Source organism: Eriocheir sinensis, chromosome 5 (assembly GCF_024679095.1).
Source record: "Eriocheir sinensis breed Jianghai 21 chromosome 5, ASM2467909v1, whole genome shotgun sequence".
NCBI lineage: Eukaryota > Metazoa > Arthropoda > Malacostraca > Decapoda > Varunidae > Eriocheir > Eriocheir sinensis.
This window is the reverse complement of record NC_066513.1, coordinates 24,995,519-25,016,120: the sequence shown is the minus strand read 5'-3', so window position 1 is coordinate 25,016,120 and position 20,602 is coordinate 24,995,519. Positions and strand designations below refer to the sequence as shown.

The 20,602-nt window shown below is 44.2% G+C and overlaps 1 protein-coding gene across 1 annotated transcript; it reads left to right on the top strand.

Annotated features, from left to right (window-relative positions):
* LOC126982629 (uncharacterized) lies at nt 1–10,827 on the top strand. Its single transcript, XM_050834841.1, has 6 exons — nt 1–137; nt 6,832–6,976; nt 7,574–7,758; nt 9,696–9,851; nt 10,163–10,244; nt 10,583–10,827. Exons 2-6 carry the CDS (start codon nt 6,916–6,918, stop codon nt 10,657–10,659), a joined length of 561 nt encoding a protein of 186 aa, XP_050690798.1. The 5' UTR covers nt 1–137; nt 6,832–6,915; the 3' UTR covers nt 10,660–10,827.
* Nucleotides 10,828–20,602: the final 9,775 nt, after the last annotated feature.

Genomic DNA, 20,602 nt, shown 5'->3' with positions numbered 1-20,602 from the left:
GTGAGTTTAACATCAGGGTCAGTCCCCTCCGCACCTCTCCGCCTGGGCGTGTCCCTAATCAGCTTTACCTGTGCGAATTTCCGGGTAAATGCGCTGAGGAGAAAAGGAGGAGGCAGCACTAAAAGGGTTTACACAAGGTCAGTCTGTGATAGCGAGCAACTGCGTGTTTTGGAACTGCAAACGTAAGAGTGTTGGGTTTTGCCGCCTCTCTGCCCAACGTGCCTGACTGACTGAAGGAAGAGAGAGAGAGAGAGAGAGAGAGAGAGAGAGATTGTATGGAGGTTGTGGTGATGGTAATGGCAAATATAGTTAGCAGTAGTGGTAATAGCAGTAGTAGTTGTATTAGTAGTGGTAGTAGACGTAGTAGCAGTAGTAATAGTAGTAGTGGTAGTAGTAGCAGTAGTATAGTAGTAATAGTAGTAGTAGTAACAGTAGTAGAAGTTAATGTACTCTGTCCTGCTTCGACAAAAAATCTAATGTTATCTCCATCTGGTTCTGTGTCTGCTCGGACGTCTATGATTTCTGGGTTGCCACTCCGTTGCTTATGTACGCCTCTGTGGTGCCGTGGTCAGCGTCTATGACTACGAATCCGAGGGTCCGGGTTCGAATCCCGGGTTGGGCAGTCGGCGTGTAGTCTACCCAGCTGTTCATTCTTCCTTTCGGTAAAGTAAGGTAAAGGTGGGTGTATACGCTCTAGCTGCGCGTGGTTGCGGTGCTCATCTCCGATCCATTGACTCTTTGAGCCTGTGGTAGGTAAGAACCAATCACCCCTGGACACGGGCCTCGGTGAAATTCGGGATTGCCACAGTTTACCTTGCCCAGGTTTCCTCAGGTACCAATTTATCGACCGGCCCGAAAGGGAAGATGAACATCTGGGTGAGCTGCACGCTGCACGTCCGACCCGCGGACCACGAGATGGTCGATAAATGGGTATCTGGAGAAAGTTGGGGAAGGTAAACTGTGGTAACCCGGATGTCACACTGGCCCTGTGTTGGGGTAACGGGTTCCCTCCTACCACAGCCTCCAAGTGCCAACGGACCGGAGATGAGCACCGCCACCACGCGCAGCTGTAGCGTATGCTCCTAGTTTTACCCTACTCTGTTACTTTGGTTGTCCATCTGTCATTAGTTCTACGCCCATTTCCATTCCTTGCTCTACATCGTCAGTATGATAATTTCCACCTTTATCTGTTGCCTAATCCATGATGTTCTTCCGGTCTCATTGAAATACACAGCCTTTGTCTATCTTTCAGTTTGCGCACATTTTTTTTATCTCTTTTTAGACCTCAAGTTTTATCTTTATATCTAATTAGGGTTTATTGGCTCAACAAACAGCCTCAGAAAAAGCGACTCAGATTTTTCCACTTACTCGCACCGAATCAGTCAAGTAAGCACACCTGACCTTAATATTTCCAGGTGACGGTTCAGACGCAGTAGCTTCACCTTAAGGTAATTCAGTCAGCTTTTAGGCTACAGGAAGGAAGGAAGGTGAGACGCACAGTGTTGAGGAGTCCTAAGAAGTACCGTTGAGATGGGACACACCAGGACCGGGGGAAAGTGTGGGGAGCTTTGGCTGGTACACCTTCAGGTTCTCGTCCTCGTCCTCACCCTTGTAACTCCTGATTTGCGTCGCAGTCCTCGTCCCTCCCTGCCACATCGCCGGCCTAGAGCAAACACGGGTCACACGAGGCATCAGTATTCCCTTTGACTGTGTGTTTGGATTCAAATCACCTCACATTAGTTTCACTTTGACGTTTTCACACCATTTATGGCGCGTATATTGGGTGCCTGTGTGGTTAACTCTCCCCTCTCCCCCCCTCTCGCTCTCTGGCCGCAAAATACAAGGAAAAACAATAGGAGAGTAAAGTGCTCACTGACCGAACCTGAATAATGCTCTTTCAACGTATTGGCTGCGTTGGTGCGATGCGGAGGCGGGATTTGCTCTGCTGATTCCGCGAACCGTACTTACGTGAAGTATTACCGTGTCATTAGGGGCCAGTACGAGCGTGGGAGGGGACTTTTGCTTTTATTCCTTCCAGTATTACCGTTATTCATGCCCCCTCGTATCGCTGGAGCCTTATTAAAAACCTCCCTCCCTGCCCCGGCGGCCTGCGCATTTACCTAAGGACGTAGTTTTCTGATGAGTGGTCATTCAGGGACACACTCTTGAGGCGGGAGAGAGGAAGAGAGGGGAGGAGGAGGCTGCGGAGGCATACCTTTCGTGGTCGAGTGCTGGGCAGATCCGCGGCGATAGGAGGAGGAAGGAGGAAGGCGAGAGGAGAGTGAGATAAGGGAGGAAGATGAGGACTAGATGAAGCAACAAGGAGAGGAGGTAAAGGATGAGGAGGAAGATGCGGCTGAGAGGTGGCAGGAAGCAGGAATAGATGATAACAAGAGGAGTTGGAAAGATGAAAAAGATGAGGAAAAGGAAGGAAAAGGAGAGGGTTGGTGCGGCGGCGGAAGAGATAAGAGATGCTGAGAGATGTCTGGAGAAAGAGAGAGTGGGGTGTTACTAAGCCACTGGAAGAAGAGAAAGGACACTAAGGGTTGAAGAGATAGGATAGAAGAAGGGGAGGGAAATAGTGCAAGGGTAAGAGAGAGATGGGAGAAATGAAACGGAGATAGGTAGGTCGTACGAGACTGCAGGAGGAGAGAGAGCTAGAGAGAGAGGACGCGTAAGTCTGGTGCGAGAGGAAGCCAGAGAGGACGTGGTGGCAGCGTTCTCCTCTTACTCAGGGCCTTGCTCTTACTAACATACTTACCAACACTCCTTCAGCCCGGCGAGTGGCTCAGAGGTGACGGCTGATGGCTGGCTGCTCGACTCTCATCAGAAACTTGTTAGCGTGGATCAATAGTTGGTCATAACGCGTGGAGGGGACACACACACACACACACACACACACACACACACACACACACATATACGAAGCTATTACTCTCACTACAGTAATTTACTCAGCATTTCCCTCTCCCTTCGTCCGTGCGTGCTTCTTGGAGTCTCTGTCAAGATCTTTTGTGAGGCGTCGTGTCTGAATTGTGTGTCACGAGATGGAAATATTGGCGGGCAGACACCAGACAGCCTGTTGGGTCATCATGAGGCTGCCTGGTTTAGTGATTTAATCGATTCTTCATCCACTAAATGACTTGCGGAAAAGGTTAAAGCACGTTTGCAAGCACGCGCGGCTACGTACAGTTCACCCCTGACGGAGCAAAGTGACGATCATTGCGATTCTTAAAGGAGTTGATAATTTCTGCATTTTTTCTGCAGGAAGGCTTTTCCAGTGGAGGACGACTCTGCTCGAGAAATAACTCCAGCCGATGTCTATTGCATTGCTTTACTTGAATAATTGTTCGACCGTTGTTTCTTGTCTCGGGTTAGTTTGGACGGTGAAAAGCTTGAAGTGATCGACATCACTGAACTTGTTAAGTACTTGAAGACATGAATCAATTCCCCCCCCTACAATCGTCTCTTTTCCAATGTCGCTTGAGTCGTTCGTCATAAAGCTGAGTCTTCACTGATGGTATTATTTTTATAGCGCCCCATTATACTCTCGAGCAACTCAATGTCCTTGTATTTAGGGGACCAGAACTGAACTGCGTATTCCAGGTGAGGACTCACCAGCCGAGCATCGTATTAGATTTTTTGCAGACAGACTCACAGTGCATTTTGTGAGATAGTAATGCGTAAAGCCCGTACACACTACCACTCACCACTGTCGGCGCTTCCCGTTTAATTGAGAGTTCGCCACCCTGAAGCGTTCATGTAGACAGGAAGCCGGCGAGCAAACACTGAAAAACACTGGCAACGGCACTGCTCGTTGGTGAAACTCGTCGGCAAGCGCTGGCGGTTGTGATTTTTATAAGTGTGTACGGAACTTCAGGCAGATTGTAGTATGACTCAGCTATTAAGTCCGTTTTGGGGGTCCGCACGGGGTATTTCCTTGCCCCATCGCTACCAAACTTACCCTAGAAGGTAAAAATATAGTCTGTGGAGCACACGAGAGCGAGTCGGAGTAGCTGTCATCGCGGGTCCATGACCATTGCCCGCTGACAACGTCGGAGAGCAACGTTGTCCCGTGTTATGGAATGTTGGCAATTCATTGCTATTATCCTAAAGTGCAACAAATTCATAGCACTGTATAGCCATATTGAATATATAAAGAATATTAAAGACACAATTTCATGACTGACATAAGAATGATGTGGGGGGGGGGGGGGGGGTGCGTCACGCTGGGGTGAGGCGCGCCCACCGAAATGGATTTCCTATTTGTCAGACAACAAAAAATATTTCCGCATGCCCCACATGACTTGGAAGTCATTTGCGCTGCTATGACATTGATGAACCTTGTGAACCTTGTGAAACTTATCAATTCTTCACGAGGGGAAAGCATACATGAGAGTACCGCGATGGTGGACTCTGAGGCAAGCAATCAACGAGAACTTTTCCTAAATTCCACATGAAGAAAATGAGATAAATGCTTAAATGAAAAAAAATCTCCACAACTCAACTGTGGACTCTGATGTGATACTAATGTGTCCTGTTAAATTTCATTCGAAGGAGATAATATAGACGAAAATATTAAATTGTTAGATAGACGAACCAGCTTTTTAGTGTGTGTGTGTGTGTGTGTGTGTGTGTGTGTGTGTGTAGCTTACCTTGCACATGAGTTACTAAGTGCGTGATAGATTGAGCAATTAATTATTACTGCAAGGCACGAATGAAGCTGAGAATGATGCGCTCACGAATTCATGTCCAACGCCCGTACAGCGACACAAAGGGAGCAAAACAGACGCCAAACGAGCTAATGGAACCGAACCAGGAGAAAAGAAGAGGAATGGAAGAAAAATACTGAATCCTTGGACGCTACTGGAACAAAAAAAAAACACAAAAAAACGAGAACAATAGACAAGCAGGTATAGAAATAGTGGTGGAAGAAAAATAAGAAAAGAAAAGAATACCGTTTTGAAACAGAACCTGGAAATAAAATGGAGGAATAGAAGAAAAGTAATTGATATTTGAAAGCTACAGGTAAGGAAAAAGTAAGCATTGGACCAACCAGTAGCAGCAGTGGTAGATGGGAAAGAAGAAAAGAAGATAATATCGTGAAGACACCGAACCAGATAACATAATAAGAGGAATGAAAGGGAAATACTGAATCCTTGAAAGCTACTGGAATGGAATGAAAAAAAGAGGACAAGGAGGAAAGTAGAAGTAGTAGATGGAAAAGAAGAAAAGAAGAAACTATCGTGAAGGAACCAGAAAAAAAGAGAAATGAAAGGGAAATACTGAATCCTTGAAAGCTACTGGAATGGAATGAAAAAAAAGAGGACAAGGAGGAAAGTAGCAGTAGTAGATGGAAAAGAAGAAAAGAAGAAACTATCGTGAAGGGACCAGAAAAAAAATAAGAGGAATGAAAAAGAAATAGTGAATCCTTGAAAGCTACTGGAATGGAATGAAAAAAAAGAGGACAAGGAGAATAAGTAGCAGAAGTAAATGTAAAAGAAGAAAAGAAGAAAAGAAAGAAAGGCAGGGAAGAACGTGTTAAAAAGTAAAAGAATGAATCACGACGCTCCGCTGTAAAATAAATGGAACAGAAACGTGAGAGAAAGAAAGGAGAGAAAAGGCGAGACGGAATCACCCAAACGCGCGCCTAAGAATGAGGAAAAGAGAGCAACGGAAGGAAAGGTCAAACCACGACAGGCGTCTCATTCATGTCCATTCTTCACGCAATGACACAAGATTAACCTTCCGTGTGTCGAGTCCATTAGCGTCTACAGGTGAGGCCAGGTGACACGCCCCCCCCCTCCCCTCCCCTCCCTCCCTCACCTGGCACCACCACCACCACCACCACTACTACTACTACTACTACTACTACTACTACTAAAAAGCTAGCATCCTATTGGCTTGTAACTGTGACCAATGAACACCCAGCTTCCAGCCTCGACGAGTCACCAATAACCTCTGATTCAATAAAAGGTCGTGATTGGTCGGTTTCATGGACTTTTACCTGTTACCTTTATGAATGCAGCCCGTGTGGTGGTGGTGGTGATGGTGGTGGTGGTGAAGCTCAGACACACTAATAAGCCCCTCGGAATAGGTGTGAGCGGCAGTCCGGTGGCGAATCTCAGGTGGTGGACATAGACGCACCTGCAGTCTCTTACAGGTAACTTTCGCTTTTTACTTCATGCTGCGTTATCAAATTCTTCTTAAATGGACTGGAGTGTATTTTTCTTTTGCATTCATATGTTTTTTGTTACCCGAAGATGATAGTCATATGAAATCGATCCTTACTCTTTGTCGCTTTCTGATGATGACGAATCTAAATGAATGCGTCTCTTGGGTTTCCTTTGCACGTTTACAGGTTAGAAGAGAGGAAGGAAGGAAGAGATGGAGGGCAAGGGAAGGCGTGAAGGCTCCTGCGGGACTCCCAAGGCTGGCTGGGTGGTGGTGGTGATGCCTGTGGTGGTGATGATGGTGTTTGTGCCTCCAGTTTTCTCCCGCTACTACTATATGGTGTGTGTGTGTGTGTGTGTGTGTGTGTGTGTGTTTCCATCCATAGCTTTTCCTGTTCCTGGCATTTTCTTTCCATCCTTCCTTCCTTCCTTCTTTCCCTCCTTCCTTCCTTTTTTCCTTCCTTCCTTCCCTCCTTCCTTCCTTCCTTTTTTCTTTTTTCCCTTCATTCTTTCCTTCCTTCTCTCTATTCTTTCTCTCTCATTCCTTTCTTCCCTCCTTCAGTGATTGTTTCTTTTTTATTCTTTTCCATTTCTTTCCTTCCATCTCCGTAACAAAAGAGGAAGATAACGGAGTACCTACCTGTCATTCCCTCAACAGACACACCTGGACAGCGCGGGAAGCATCTCGTCCTGCACGCCCACCAAGGCTTACCTCCCGAACAACACACACCTGCGGCTGCCCATGTCCTACTGTGCCCAGGTGTGTGACTCCATCTCCTACTGCCACGCTTTCCGTCTCCAAGGTGAGTGTGTGAAGTGCGAGGGATGATGATGAGCGGTTTTGTGTGTTTTCTTTATTGATATTTGATTCCATACGTACATTTAGCGGTTTATCAGTTTGTTTAGCTTTTCGAAGTGTCCATGTAGCTTATAAATTTGTGTCATGAAGGAAGGAAAACGTATTGGTATCTTTCAGTGGGTCTAAGTGTAAGGGAAGGTGTTGGTGATTAAAAGAAAGGTATAAGAGCAGGCACGTAAGAGGTGTAAGAGAACGTGAGGGTACGAGTAACTGAGAAGAGTCTGGATTGCAGCGTTACCAAATCATCTTACTCCCAACATTGCATTTAACAGTTTCGGACCAGAGACTCGTACACGCACAAGTAACGATATCCAGTTAAAGTTATTGTTAAAACCGTTAATTAGTGATGTTATTTCCGATGTTTATGGGTCAGAAACCGGAAATTATAATGTGAAAAACGGGTAAAAAAACAAACAAACAAATAAGCAAACAAACAAAAAAATCAAAGCAAATCAATCACATTTTTGTTCATGAAGACTAATCCGACTTTCAAAAGAATCGGGCGTGAGTAACCAAGCTATCCGTCCACACCCCCCTGCAGACGAGGAGTGCCACATCACCCCCCTCTACCTGACCTCCGGCTACTCAATGACACAGGGGGAACCAGACGCCCTGCCCTTCTACCACCTCCTGTCCATGAAGCACTACTTTCCCAACGCCGACCTTGCCTACCGCGCCACGGTGACAGCCGCCTCCAACTCCTTTGAGGCGCCTACTTTCGAAAAGGTTTTGGTGAGGAGGAGAGGGAGAGGTAGAAAGGGGTTGGGTGGGAGTACGTCATATTTTTGTCACTTGTCTTTCCGCCATTTGGTTTGTATTCAGGATTGCTGGACCTACAATTACTGCTGTGAGAGGGGAACTAAGACATGTGGGAGAGGGAAGGGAAGGAATGGGAATGGAGGAAGGAGTAAAGAAAGGTATGTAAGAATGTTCGTGAAGAAAGAAGACAGGTGTGAAGAGGGAAGGGGAGATATGGGAATGAAGGGAGGGATGAAGAAATTATGTACGTCTGCAGGTGTGTGTGTGTGTGTGTGTGTGTGTGTGTGTGTGTGTGTGTGTGTGTGTGTGTGTGTGTGTGTGTGTGTGTTTGTGAAGAAAGACGACAGAGGTGTGTTAAGTAAGGTACGTAGGGGTGGCTGCATGTGTGTTGGAGAGGTGCGCAGGTGTGGGAAGCTGTGAGGGAGCTGTGTGAGGGTGTGAAAGGACGGGAGGAGGATAGGTAAGGCGCGTGTCAGTGTGAGGGTGAAGGTACGTACAGAAGAGTGAGAAGGGGGAAAGGAAGATGTGAGGACAAGAGAAGCTGTGTATAGGCGTGCAGGCATGTTGGGGGGTGAAGGTGTATGGTGCAGGTGTGTGGGGGTGTAGGAAGAGAGGGTGTATGTTATATGTATTTATTTATTATTATTATTATTTTTGTGTGTCTGAAGTGGATTGGATGCGCGCACTCACCTGATATTACAGATCGCTTTCACTGTTGATGTTATCCATGTTTCCACTGAGGGAGACACGTGGATGATACTTTTTTTCATGTTGTTGTACTACTACTATTACAACTATTTCTACTACTACTACTACAAACAAAAAGATACCTTCACCAATGTTTATTTTCCCGACACATAATTACTACTACTACTACTACTACTACCACTATTACTACTACTACTACTACTACTACTACTACTACTACTACTACTACTACTACTACTGGTGCTGCTGCTGCTGTTGTTGCTGCTGCTGCTTTTACTATTATTATCAATCTAGTTTTGCGTATTAAATTTTGCTAGATGACCAAAAAATGATAGTTTGTTTCGAGGCGCAGTTTTGCTTTTCATCCTAATTAATGACAAAGCTCACAAATGAAGTGCATGTATATGTCGGGTTGTGCATTTGATTATGAAATATTTTTATCCATCCATCTATCTGTTGCATTTGTCTATTTGTCTACCAACTTCTGTCTCTCTCTATCTCTATCAAGCTATCCATTTATGTTTAACTCCGTACCTTTCTATCTGTCAGTCCATTCATCTGTCTCTATATCTGTCTGTTTGAGCGTGTGCATCTGTGTTTCTGTCTGCGTTTCTGTCTATCCTCACCTACCTGACCCTTCCTCCACCACCCGTCTGACCTTTTTTCCTCTCTCCTTTATTTTCTCCTACTCTGGCGCTTCTAGAGAACAAAATCATGCTAGCTAGCGTCCCCTGTGTGTGTCTTCCTTAAGGAGGAGGTGGAGAGGGAGAAAGGGGTCGGGTGGAACTGCGTCATGTATTGTCTCTTGTCCTTCCGCCCTTTGGTTTGTATTTAGGATTACTGAACCTACAATTATTCCTGTGAACGAGGATGTGTGGGGGAGGAAAGGGAAAGGATGGCAATGGAGGGAGGCATAAGAAAGGAATGTACGTGTGTAGGTGTGTAAGTGTGTTTGGGAAAAGTATGGGTATGGGAAGGGAGTGAGGGATAAAGAAAGGTACGTTCGTGTGTGGGAAGAATATAAGGGTGTGTGGGAGAGGGAAGGAAAGGTATGGGAAGGGAGGAAGGGATAAAGAAAGGTACGTTCGTGTGTGGGAAGAATATAAGGGTGTGTGGGAGAGGGAAGGAAAGGCATGGGAAGGGAGGAAGAGAGAAAGAAAGGCGTGTGGTGAAGTCATTATTCCATCTCCCTGCAGACGGGCGGCGTGCTGTGTACCCGCGCGAAGTGTCCCTGCACCAGCGCCAAGAACCACTCCGTCATCGTGGACCTCGGCGCCAGTCTCTACGTTAAGGAGGTGCACGCCGTCACCTTCAGTCCTCCGCAGACCTACTCGCAGAAGTTCTACGCTTATGTGAGTCCGACGAAGCAGAACCTTTCAGAGATGTTAGCTTTGGCATGATGCAGAACTTAAGATGACCTTTTATAAGACGCAGAAACTTCTAGACAGGTATTATGTAGTAGAGTTATTATAAAACAGAGAACTTAAGGTAACTATTACAGACTTATTAAATTTTTACCATGCAGAACTATTGAGAGAACCATCGAGAACGTTTATTAATGCCATGAGCAGAACTCCTCCTCCTCCTCCTCCTACTACTACTACTACTACTACTACTACTACTACTACTACTACTACTACTACTTGCCTACACTCCGGCACAGGTGGGGGATGAGGACAACAAGTTTGCCTCTCGTTACTACCTTGGTCAGCTGAGTGGAGGGGCGAACACCTTTGTGATACGCCGTGAGTACTTTTGTGATTGTCATTTATTATTGTTATTATTATTATTATTATTATTATTATTATTATTATTATTATTATTATTATTTTCTTTTATTAGGATTGTTATGACGATGATGCTGGTGGCGTTGGTGTTGGTGGTTGTGTGGAGTGTTGCTGTTGTTGTTGTTGTTGTCATTTAGATAAAGGAAAATAACTAAATTAATTAAAAGAAAGGTTTGCTGTACATTGTTTATAAAAAAAGGGGATCCCCAAAGGAGTGATAATAAATAAAAATGATAATATATTTCCTTCTCTCTATTCTTCCGTCACTCCTAACATTATTATTTTTCTTCCGTCAGCCGCAAAAAAGATCCAGTTCGTTACCTTCCTCAAGTCCGACGACCGCCTGTGTCTGTGCCTCGTGCAAGCTTTCTAAGGCCAGGGAATGACGCCCCCAGTAAGGGCCGCGCCGCCGAGGACAAGGTGGCAATGGGCCGCTTACTGAGCCGCTACTTCTTCAGTACATTTACAAGCTGCTGAAAGAATCAAATATGGGCATGAAAATTATATCGGAATGTAATGCAATTTGTATCAGTGCTTGAATTATAACACTGAACTCAATGTGTGTCGTGGCTTTACATGTTGTTTTCAGATAGTAACATCTTCAACTCTTAGGTCACTCGAACAGAGTGCTGCAATTTGTATCTATAATTTAGTATAATACTACTTTCATATATATATATATATATATATATATATATATATATATATATATATATATATATATATATATATATATATATATATATATATATATTAGCTCTCATATTGAGGTTAAAATGCTCGCCGAAATATGCGAGTCTGCAAGGCTTACACTTTACAGGCTAGTAGGAAGATATAATCACGTCATGCACTCTATAATAATATATTCATAACAAAACTGCGTGAGTTCATAATATTTCGTTGTTTTCATGGTGTCTCACAAGGGTTCAAGATGCTGCCGATGTGGCCGCTTCAGGGTGAGAACAAAATTAAGCATGGAACATCCCTCTAGTTTCCACGCCACTTCGAGAACACCTGCCCACACACCACTTGACAAAGCTGACACCATGGCTCAGCTTAGCACTCTAAACACAAACAAATAAAACACACACTCCCCCACCACTCCGTGGTATACAAATACAGTAAGGTGCCCGATAAACAACAGCTACATCAGAACAAATCCTTCAAACCTTCATACTACCTGCTCAACTGCTGCCTCCTCCCTCTCCCCACTTCTTCTTGTTATATTATATATTTTATTAAATAATATAACAATAGTTTAAATTGGCATTTACCACACAGTGGTGGTGTAGCTCTTCTTAGTAAATAATAAAATGTTTTTTTTTTTATCTGATACGTGATTTACGATAGTCATTCGTTTCGTCAATATTAATTCATCTCCACATATTTCGTTTGGCAGCATTTCGTACCCCCCCCCCTCAAAAAACAAATAAACATCAGGCGTTCTTATAACAGCCAAAAGTACTTAAGATGACTCCTTAGTACCAACTTCGGCCATTTAAGATAGCTCTGTTGCTGAAACATGGCTATAACTCACTAGCGGAGGACAAGAACTTTACAAAAATTACACACAGAATTTCTCGCTCTCTTTCAGTGAATATATAAGGCACTGGTGATTATTCTTACTCGAAATACAATTCTAAATGACTGAGAACTTGCCACAATGCAGGAAAGTCTATTTACGCAGTTATTTGCACGTGACTCGACTGGCTACCTTGCCCACGGCCCCACGCACACGCAGACCGCCCGAGGGTTTTGAGGTGACGGGGCACGGCCTCTCGCTCTCGGGATAGGACAGAACGTTACATAGTGCGGTACGTGAATATAATACATTTTACTATGATGTTTTTCGCGTATAAACAGCCTGTGTGGGGTCTTTAGCTCGGGAAAACAAATTAAAAGGAGTAATTAAGAGTGCACGTAAGGTGAAGGGGCTCCTCAAGGGGGTAATTGGGGTGTATCGTAGTTACCTGTTTCATGTTAGGCTTTAGGAAGGTTTATATGACCCTTCCTCACCTGGTTTTATAGTGATTACCTGCGTCTTGTTCGATGTTATGCAGGTTTGTATCAGGTTTATATCCGGTGCTATCTGGTTCGTGAAGTTATGCATAATCGATTTGAATAAGGACGTGAGCGGTTTGAAGCTTGTGTCCGAGGCTTCACTCCCGCGCATGGATGACTGCTTCGTTTTGTCTGTGACCCTATTTTCCTGTTTGTATCGCCTTTTCTTTTAGTCTTTTTATCAATGTTTAGTACTTTTTCTTGTCCATTAAGTGTTTTTTCTGAAGTATAGTTGTTTGCCTCCAGTTCTCGGTCGGGCCGGGAAAGGAAAACGGAATCCAAGGCCTGTTCCTTCCCTCGAGTCCGACGTAATACAAAAGGTGCGGTCGAGGAAATTACCCTTTCTCCCTCGAGGCCACTCTGATACTTACCTCGGAGCGGGTGAATGGATGAGAGGAATTGGGACCAGGGTTGCTATTAGCGATATTTACCTGAATGATAGACGAAGTGGCTTTCTGCGAGATCAAAAGAGAACAGGTGTACCGGTATGCAAAGGTGTCATTGAGGTAATTACGGGTGGCAGGTTAGGTTAGTGGTGTCTGAGATATGCAACTGAGACCAGGGGAAGGACAGGTGAAGGACAGGTGAGAGAAAGGTAATGCAAGAAAAAGAATATGCGTTTGTGAGATTATTTACTTTTCTGGGTTATGTTGGAAAGAAAGGGAGAGTGAAGGATGGATCAGTGAAAGTAGATAGGTGAAAATAGAGGTTAATGAGACGGAAGGTATAGGTAAAGATGATTGTTATAGATTTATGGAAAGGAATACATAAGGAAAGTTTGTGAGTGGAAAGAAAGGAAGAGTAATAAAGACTGTGAATAATAAAAGTAGATAGATGCAAATAGATGGTAATGACAGCGGAAAGTATAGGTAAATAAGATGGTAACAGAATAATAAAAAGAACGAAAGTAAGAGAAAAAAGACATGGAGTAGTAGAAATAGGTTATTGAAAATAGAGGTTAGTGAGTGTGGAAGTACAAGTGAAAGTGATGATAATAAAACAGTGGAATACATCAGAAAAAGTGAGGAGGGGAACAAAAGGAGTAGGAAAGACATGAAGTAATAAAAAGCAGATAGATGGAAATAAGTTGAGGCTAAGGAGATGGATAATATAGTTGAAAATGGTGATAAAAGAAAAATAAGAAGGAATACATAGGAAAAAAAATATCGTTAGAGGCATGGAGTAAAGAAAGGAAATACATCGGAAAAAAATATCTTAAGAGGCATGGAGTAAAGAAAGGAAATACATCGGAAAAAAATATCTTAAGAGGCATGGAGTAAAGAAAGGAAATACATCGGAAAAAAATATCGTAAGAGGCATGGAGTAAAGAAAGGAAATACATCGGAAAAAAATATCGTAAGAGGCATGGAGTAAAGAAAGGAAATACATCGGAAAAAAATATCTTAAGAGGCATGGAGTAAAGAAAGGAAATACATCGGAAAAAAAATATCGTAAGAGGCTTGGAATAAAGTGAAAATAAGTTAATGAGACGGAAAATGTAGGTAAAGATGATGATACAGAAATAAAAAGAATACGTAAGAGGTGGTAAACGGAACGAAAGGAAGAGTTAGAGGCTTGTAGAAGAAGATCGATGAATATAGAAGTTAATGAGACTAATAAAACGGATAATATAGTTGAAAATGATGATAGAAAAATAAGGAAGGATTACGTAGTGGAAAGGTCGTAAGAGGGTGAGACATGGAATAGTTTGAGTTGAGTGAAAATAGAGGTTAATTAAGAGGCGGAGGAGAGGTAAAGATAACAGACAAACAAAAAAGGGGAACATTGAGTAGGTGGCGCCACGGAGGGTACGTCGCCGTGGTATAAATCTTTGAATGTGCGTTAATTAGGTATACAAATGAGGCAGGCGATCCGATATTCAATTAGTAGACCTCGGGTTAGCTCTCGGTCTGTCTGTATGTCTGACGGTCTGTCTGTCTGCCTATATGTCTGTCTTCTTGCCGTTATTACTCCTTTTTTTCTATTTTCTTTTCTTGCCTTCTTATCTTTCTCTTTTTTCCTCCTCTCTGCTTCTGTCTCCTCTTCTTTTCCCCATTCCTCTCTCTCTCTCTCTCTCTCTCTCTCTCTCTCTCTCTCTCTCTCTCTCTCTCTCTCTCTCTCTCTCTCTCTCTCTCTCACACACACACACACACACACACACACATACACACACAGACACAGACACTCATTGACCTCCCCTTCTCTCACACACACACACACACCGGCCTTCCTCTTCCACTCCCCCCCCACCCCACCCCCACCACACACACACACACACACACACACACACACACACACACACACACACACACACACACACTATGAAGGATTTTACCTCGGACAACAAAGTGCTCCATTTTAACAAGCCTCTATCCTTAGCGGTGAATTATGTATTGGCTCATATGCTATTCTCATCCTCTTCATTGCTTTTATCCCCCAAGTGCATTAAATTACCACGGGAAACTGCCGGAGCTGACCCTCTGGCTGGCTGGCTGGCGGGGAGAAGGGGTGGCTGGTTTTGTTATCTCTCTGCCTTTTATTATGTAAGCGGACTGTTTATTTGTATTATGTTATGCGGAATTTCTGTGTGTGTGTGTGTGTGTGTGTGTGTGTGTCATCTCCATATCCCCCCTCTCCACTCACGCCTCCTCCTCCTCCTCCTTCTCCTCCTTCAGTAGTTCTAAGTAAGCAGCAGGAGTGTGGGTGTTTGCCAGGCAAGGCTTGAGTTCTCCCTGAGTGGGGCCAGGCAGAGGGTGAGTGGGAGAGCAAGAGTAGGTGAAGGGAGGACTAAACTTAATCTTTACCCGCTTTACCGCGCGCGTGTGTGTGTGTGTGTGTGTGTGTGTGTGTGTGTGTGTGTGTGTGTGTGTGTGTGTGTGTGTTATGGTTATCGTAATCATTATTGTTATTGTAATCATTATTGCTATTGTCATATAAATATTATTCGCCGTATCCCTCAGAATATTTCTCAATTCTTTTTCTACTACTACTACTACTACTACTACTACTATTACTTCTAACACGGATAGGGAACTCATTGATTGTCAGAGACACGCCAGTCCTCGTCGACAGACCGACTCGGTCGGTTAGATTTCGATCGCCGATAGAGTCGGTTTGTCGGCACCCTGCTACGGGCCGCTATTAGGCTACGCCCGTGCTCCCCCGCGCAGGGAGGGAGCATTTTTACCCGTGCCCGTGCCCCTTGTGATACTAGGGGTAAATCTTTAACAACAACAGCTCACTGATTTTTTCTAATTTCTCAAGGCATTAAGTAACTCTAGCTTCAAAGGTAAAAGACAGCATGAGAGAGAGAGAGAGAGAGAGAGAGAGAGAGAGAGAGAGAGAGAGAGAGAGAGAGAGAGAGAGACTACTTCAATATCAACCTCTAGAAAGAAAAATAGAAAGATTTGTGCTCCCCAATAGAGGAGAAAGAGGAGGAGGAGGAGGAGGAGGACGAGCACGAGGAGGACGAGCACGAGGAGGAGGAAGAAAAAGGAGAAAAGGTCGAGGAGAATGAGGAAGTCGAGTGAGAGAAGTAGGTTGTAGGGGAGGAGGAGGATCGAGTGGGGGAAGAGAAGGAGAAAGAGCATGAGGAAGACGAAGAAGATAAGGAGAAGAATAAAGAACGTGAGGAGGAGTAGGAGGAGAAGAAGGAGAAGGAAGAGAAGGAGGAGGAGGAGGAAGACAAGAAGGTGGAAATGAAGGCGAAGGAATAGGAGTAGGAGGGCGAATGAAGGAGAAAGAGTATTAGGAGAAGGACGAGGCAGTGGAGGACGCAGTGGAGGACATGAGGGAGGAGAGCGATTTAAAATTACATCTTTTATTGGGTCTATATTTTTTATTGTACTGAGATTAACCGACTTTCAGGATCGAGAGATGAATAACGGTTGATAGATAGATAGATAGATGGGTAGATGGATCGAGAGAGAGAGAGAGAGAGATGATTTGTTTTTCGTTATCAATGTCGATGCAAACTGTAACACTTGTTTCTGGGAATTTGGTGAAAGATTAGCATTTTAAGGGATTAATCTAGTTCGTTTCTCTTATGTTTTATTGACTTTGTTTTAGTTTTTTTTTTTTGTTCTGCTTTGTTTTCTTTTACATAATTTATTCCTTCTCTCCCTTTATCATTTTTCTCTTTTCGTGTTTTCATTTTCTCTATTTTTTTTTCAAGTTTATATTTATCTGCTGATTTTGTCTGCACGCATGTCTGTTTCTCTCTCTCTCTCTCTCTCTCTCTCTCTCTCTCTCTCTCTCTCTCTCTCTCTCTGTCACATCACACGAACTTACGAGGTCACTACAAGACGCAATACAACACACACACACACACACACACACACACAAGGCCTTAAGACTGACTGACGGAAACAAACCCGACATTCATTGCTTTTTTTACTCTCTCTCTCTCTCTCTCTCTCTCTCTCTCTCTCTCTCTCTACACACACACACACACACCGCAATATTTTTCCCCATTTTTCCCTCCCTGAGCCGCCCCTCTCGCGTGTTATTGGACAACGGACCGAGCAGTGCAGGACCGCCTCGATATGGCCGCGTCTTGATGGTTGCCTCGCTATTATTTGGCCGGAGTGCTGGGCGGCGCCGCGGGGACTCTTGAATATCTGTCTGCAGCCTTCTTATATACCCCTCCCCTCTCCCCGATACTTGCTGCCCGTCAACGGTTTTACTCAAGAGTCTCTGCCGTCTCAGAAACTCCAGTTTATATATTTACATGCGTCACTTCTCATTTATCCTGAAACTATTATACGAGAGAGGTGAATGAGAGATTGCTAGAAGTACCGTTGCTAGGACAATACTAGTTCGGGTCAACCCTTCAACCTAATCATCAGGGTTTTCTGTCGTCTAAAACTTTTTTTTTTTTATGTAACTGAATGCGTCACACCTTTTATCCTGAAACTAGTCTTTATTGCTTGATCCTAAATGTCAGACACATACTAAGATTATTAACCTCAGGACAGGTGTGAACGGAAGGTGGCGAATCTAAGGTGGAAAATTTTGACACACTTTCAATCTCTTGAGAGTGGGTGTGCACGGATATACAGGCAGCTTTCGTTATAAAATATCTGCTGTGGTGTCAAAATCTCATTTATGGAGTGTAATATATGTTACGCTTATATTTGTATTATTTTCACGTCTGGGTGTGTTTTGTCTAAGAGTTATTCGTGCCTGGAAGTCGGGGCTTTAAAAGATGCACTGCAGGAAAGGTTAACAATCACGTCGGGAATGATTTTATTTTCATCGCAGCGGTCACGCAACCATATAATTAACCTTTACTGTATTCCTCTCTTGAAATCACTGAAATCTAACTGAAGGTCACGATTTTCGCAAACTTATATTTTATTGTTCTCTCAGTTTGTCGGACTTTATTCACTATACGGAGCTCTTCCCTTATTAATGTTTTATTTCTGCTCTCTTTCTGCTTGCTTTTTTCCTGCCTTCATTTTATTCCCGTCTTTCTTTCACGAACTCTCTCTCTCTCTCTCTCTCTCTCTCTCTCTCTCTCTCTCTCTCTCTCTCTCTCTCTCTCTCTCTCTCTCTCTCTCTCCGTCTGTCGAGATTTTTCCAAATATCACACTTCTCTTGATTTGTGGGAATTGGTGTGTGTGTGTGTGTGGGGGGGGGGGAGGGGGCTCGTACACGGGGGGAGCGGGGGGGGGGGTGAAGAAAACGGGTGGCGAAAAGAGGTTTTAATGTTCAGGGGAGAAAAAAAAAGAATCCATTTTGGCCCCACTCACTCACGAGGAGGAGGAGGAGGAGGAAGGGGAGGAGAAAAAAGCAACTAAAATACGGAGTTCGCCCCTCAGACAAAAGATTGGATCGGTCGTTTGCTTGCTTCCCTGCGCGATGAGAAATGTTCAATTGGTTCGGAGGAGGAAAGGGCTGCCTGCATGGATGGATGTTACCCGATCTCGCATGCGGTGCTTCTTGTGGGTGGCGGTAAATTGTTTTAGGAGACAAGTAAAAGGACACTATTGTTTGGTGGGTCACGCTGTTGGCTTGTAGGAGTGAGGGAGTGAGTGGGGGATGGAAGAGGGAGGGAGGGAGGGAACGGTGATATATTGTTAGGAGACGAGTAAGAGGAAATTTTTGTATGTTGGGTCAGGCTGTTGGCTTGTAGGAGTGAAGGAGTGAGTGCTGGAAGGAGAGAGGGAGCGAGGGAGTGAGGGAGGGAATCAATGAGCCTACACGCGTATTTGGCCATATTTAACGTTAGGGGGTTGTGGAGGATCCCAGTAGGGCGGCAGCATCAGTGTGTTGCGAGATCTGCGATATTCATTCCAAAATACGATAATCAGATCAGCATAAGGAACATCGATTTACAGCCGGCATTATGGTGAGCTGTGTATAGTTTGAGTGAAATTTGCTAAGGACTAAAAAAACGTCCAATCCAGGACCATGTTTTGTAGACGCTCTTGAGGCACTGGAAATGTTTTCTTTACTTAATAACTAAACCATTACTCAACATTAGGTTTGGTAGGGTAGGTTGGAAAGAGTGATTAGATACCATGAGAATAATTAGATTACCCCTACAAGGTGTCATTTTTTCTTATTTTGAAGAGATCCTCACGACTCTGGGAGCGGCACCGTCCTTGCCCGTCCGTTGACGCATCATAGATAATCTATTTTCTCTTCCTCCTCTTACTCCTCCTCCTCCCACTCTTCCTCCTCGTTCTCTTCCTCCTTTTCTCTCCTTTCTCTTCCCTGTCTTACGAGTCTTCAGTATCATGGTTGATTTGAATTTTCATCTTTTAAAGGAATCCAGCGAGACATTTATTAAAGTTGTAAGGCGGAGGAGAGCCAATCAAGTTAGTCAGTCAGTCGGTCAGTTAGTCAGCACATTCTGCTGTAGTTGGATGGACTGGGATGAAAAGACAAGTAGATCAATGTGCTCTCACAAATCCATATGTTTCTTTCTTGCTACCACGCGGGCATGTAGTACGAGGAAACCCTTGCTATATAACCTTGACTTAGATGATTTGTCAGTTTATTTATGTTCTGTTCTCTCCCTGCAGCTTGTGGCGGTGGTGACCTCTTAGAAGTGACTGACTTTGTATCACACGGAGACCATGTAGCAAGAATGAGTGAGAAAGTATTGTGTGGTGGCGAGACATGGAAAATATCGCGAGTACGTAAGTCTCTGAGAACATATTTTAACGAACTCTTGAATGTGACCCTCCACTCATCGCCTGCACCTCACCACCATCACCATCATCACCGCCACCACCTGACGGCAAGGTAAGGGAAAACTCTTGAACATCTATTTTCTCTTATTTCTGGAGAGGTTATGTTGGCCTGGTTGAAGGAAAGGTAAAGGGAAGCTCGTGATTTTTTTTCTTTTTTTCGATGTGAGTTCTAGTTTTAGAGAAAAGACAAGCAACACACATCGCGGACCGGAATAGGACTTTCTCTTTTGGCTTCGACTATCCTCTTTACAGGAGTGGGATTTATTTCTTGTTAATATTTTCCGTCGGTGTGTGTGTGTGTGTGTGTGTGTGTGTGTGTGTGTGTGGGTGGATATTTTCTGAAGAGGAGGGATTTCACTATTTCCCCCGGGGGTTCTGCTGGTGCGTGGGAGGTTGTGGGTATGTGAAGGAGGAGGAGGAGGAGGAGGAAGTCTGTTTGGAAGAAATATTTGATGATTTTTTAAAGTGTTTTGATTCATTTTTAGGGGGGGGTGAATGTGGGGAGGAGGAGGAGGAGGAGGAGGAGGAGGAGAGGGAAGGGTTGGAGCGGGAAGGAAAGAATACCCGATATTTTTTTTTTTCATATTTTTCTTTTAGTTTCTTACGTGAGGTTTTCTGATCCATATTTTAGGTCACTGTTTCCTGTCCATGTTCCGTATCGTTCTTTTCCTTTCATTCATTTTATCATCCAACCTTTACCACCTCGAATCTAATATTATTGCTTAGATATTTTCGGCATTTCCTTCCTTCGTTTGGTCCAGCGGAGGGGAGCGAATCAGCGGAATAGCTTTAAATATTCTCTGGTTCTTCAGTGGGAGAGGTTTTGTGGTGGGTGACACAGGTATAGGTAAAGTTTGGGGCATGGGCTGTGGCTGTACGTGCCGTGATTCGAACCCAGACCAGCTAGACATTCTAACCACTCTACCACGTATAGGCAGAGGCCCCGACGTAGGCGCTAGGGCGATAAGACAGGGCTACGCCATTTGAATCTGTATGCAGGCTCGTTTCAATTTATTTTCTCCACATTTAGGGAGGAAGAGAATCAGATACCCC

Bases quoted from the DNA above. Each gene is read 5' to 3' on its own strand.
- LOC126982629 (XM_050834841.1), top strand. From the start codon at position 6,916: ATGTCCTACTGTGCCCAGGTGTGTGACTCCATCTCCTACTGCCACGCT. The intron at 6,977-7,573 runs GTGAGTGTGTGA...ACCCCCCTGCAG, and splicing joins CCACGCTTTCCGTCTCCAAG to ACGAGGAGTGCCACATCACC. The intron at 9,852-10,162 runs GTGAGTCCGACG...ACTCCGGCACAG, and splicing joins CGCAGAAGTTCTACGCTTAT to GTGGGGGATGAGGACAACAA.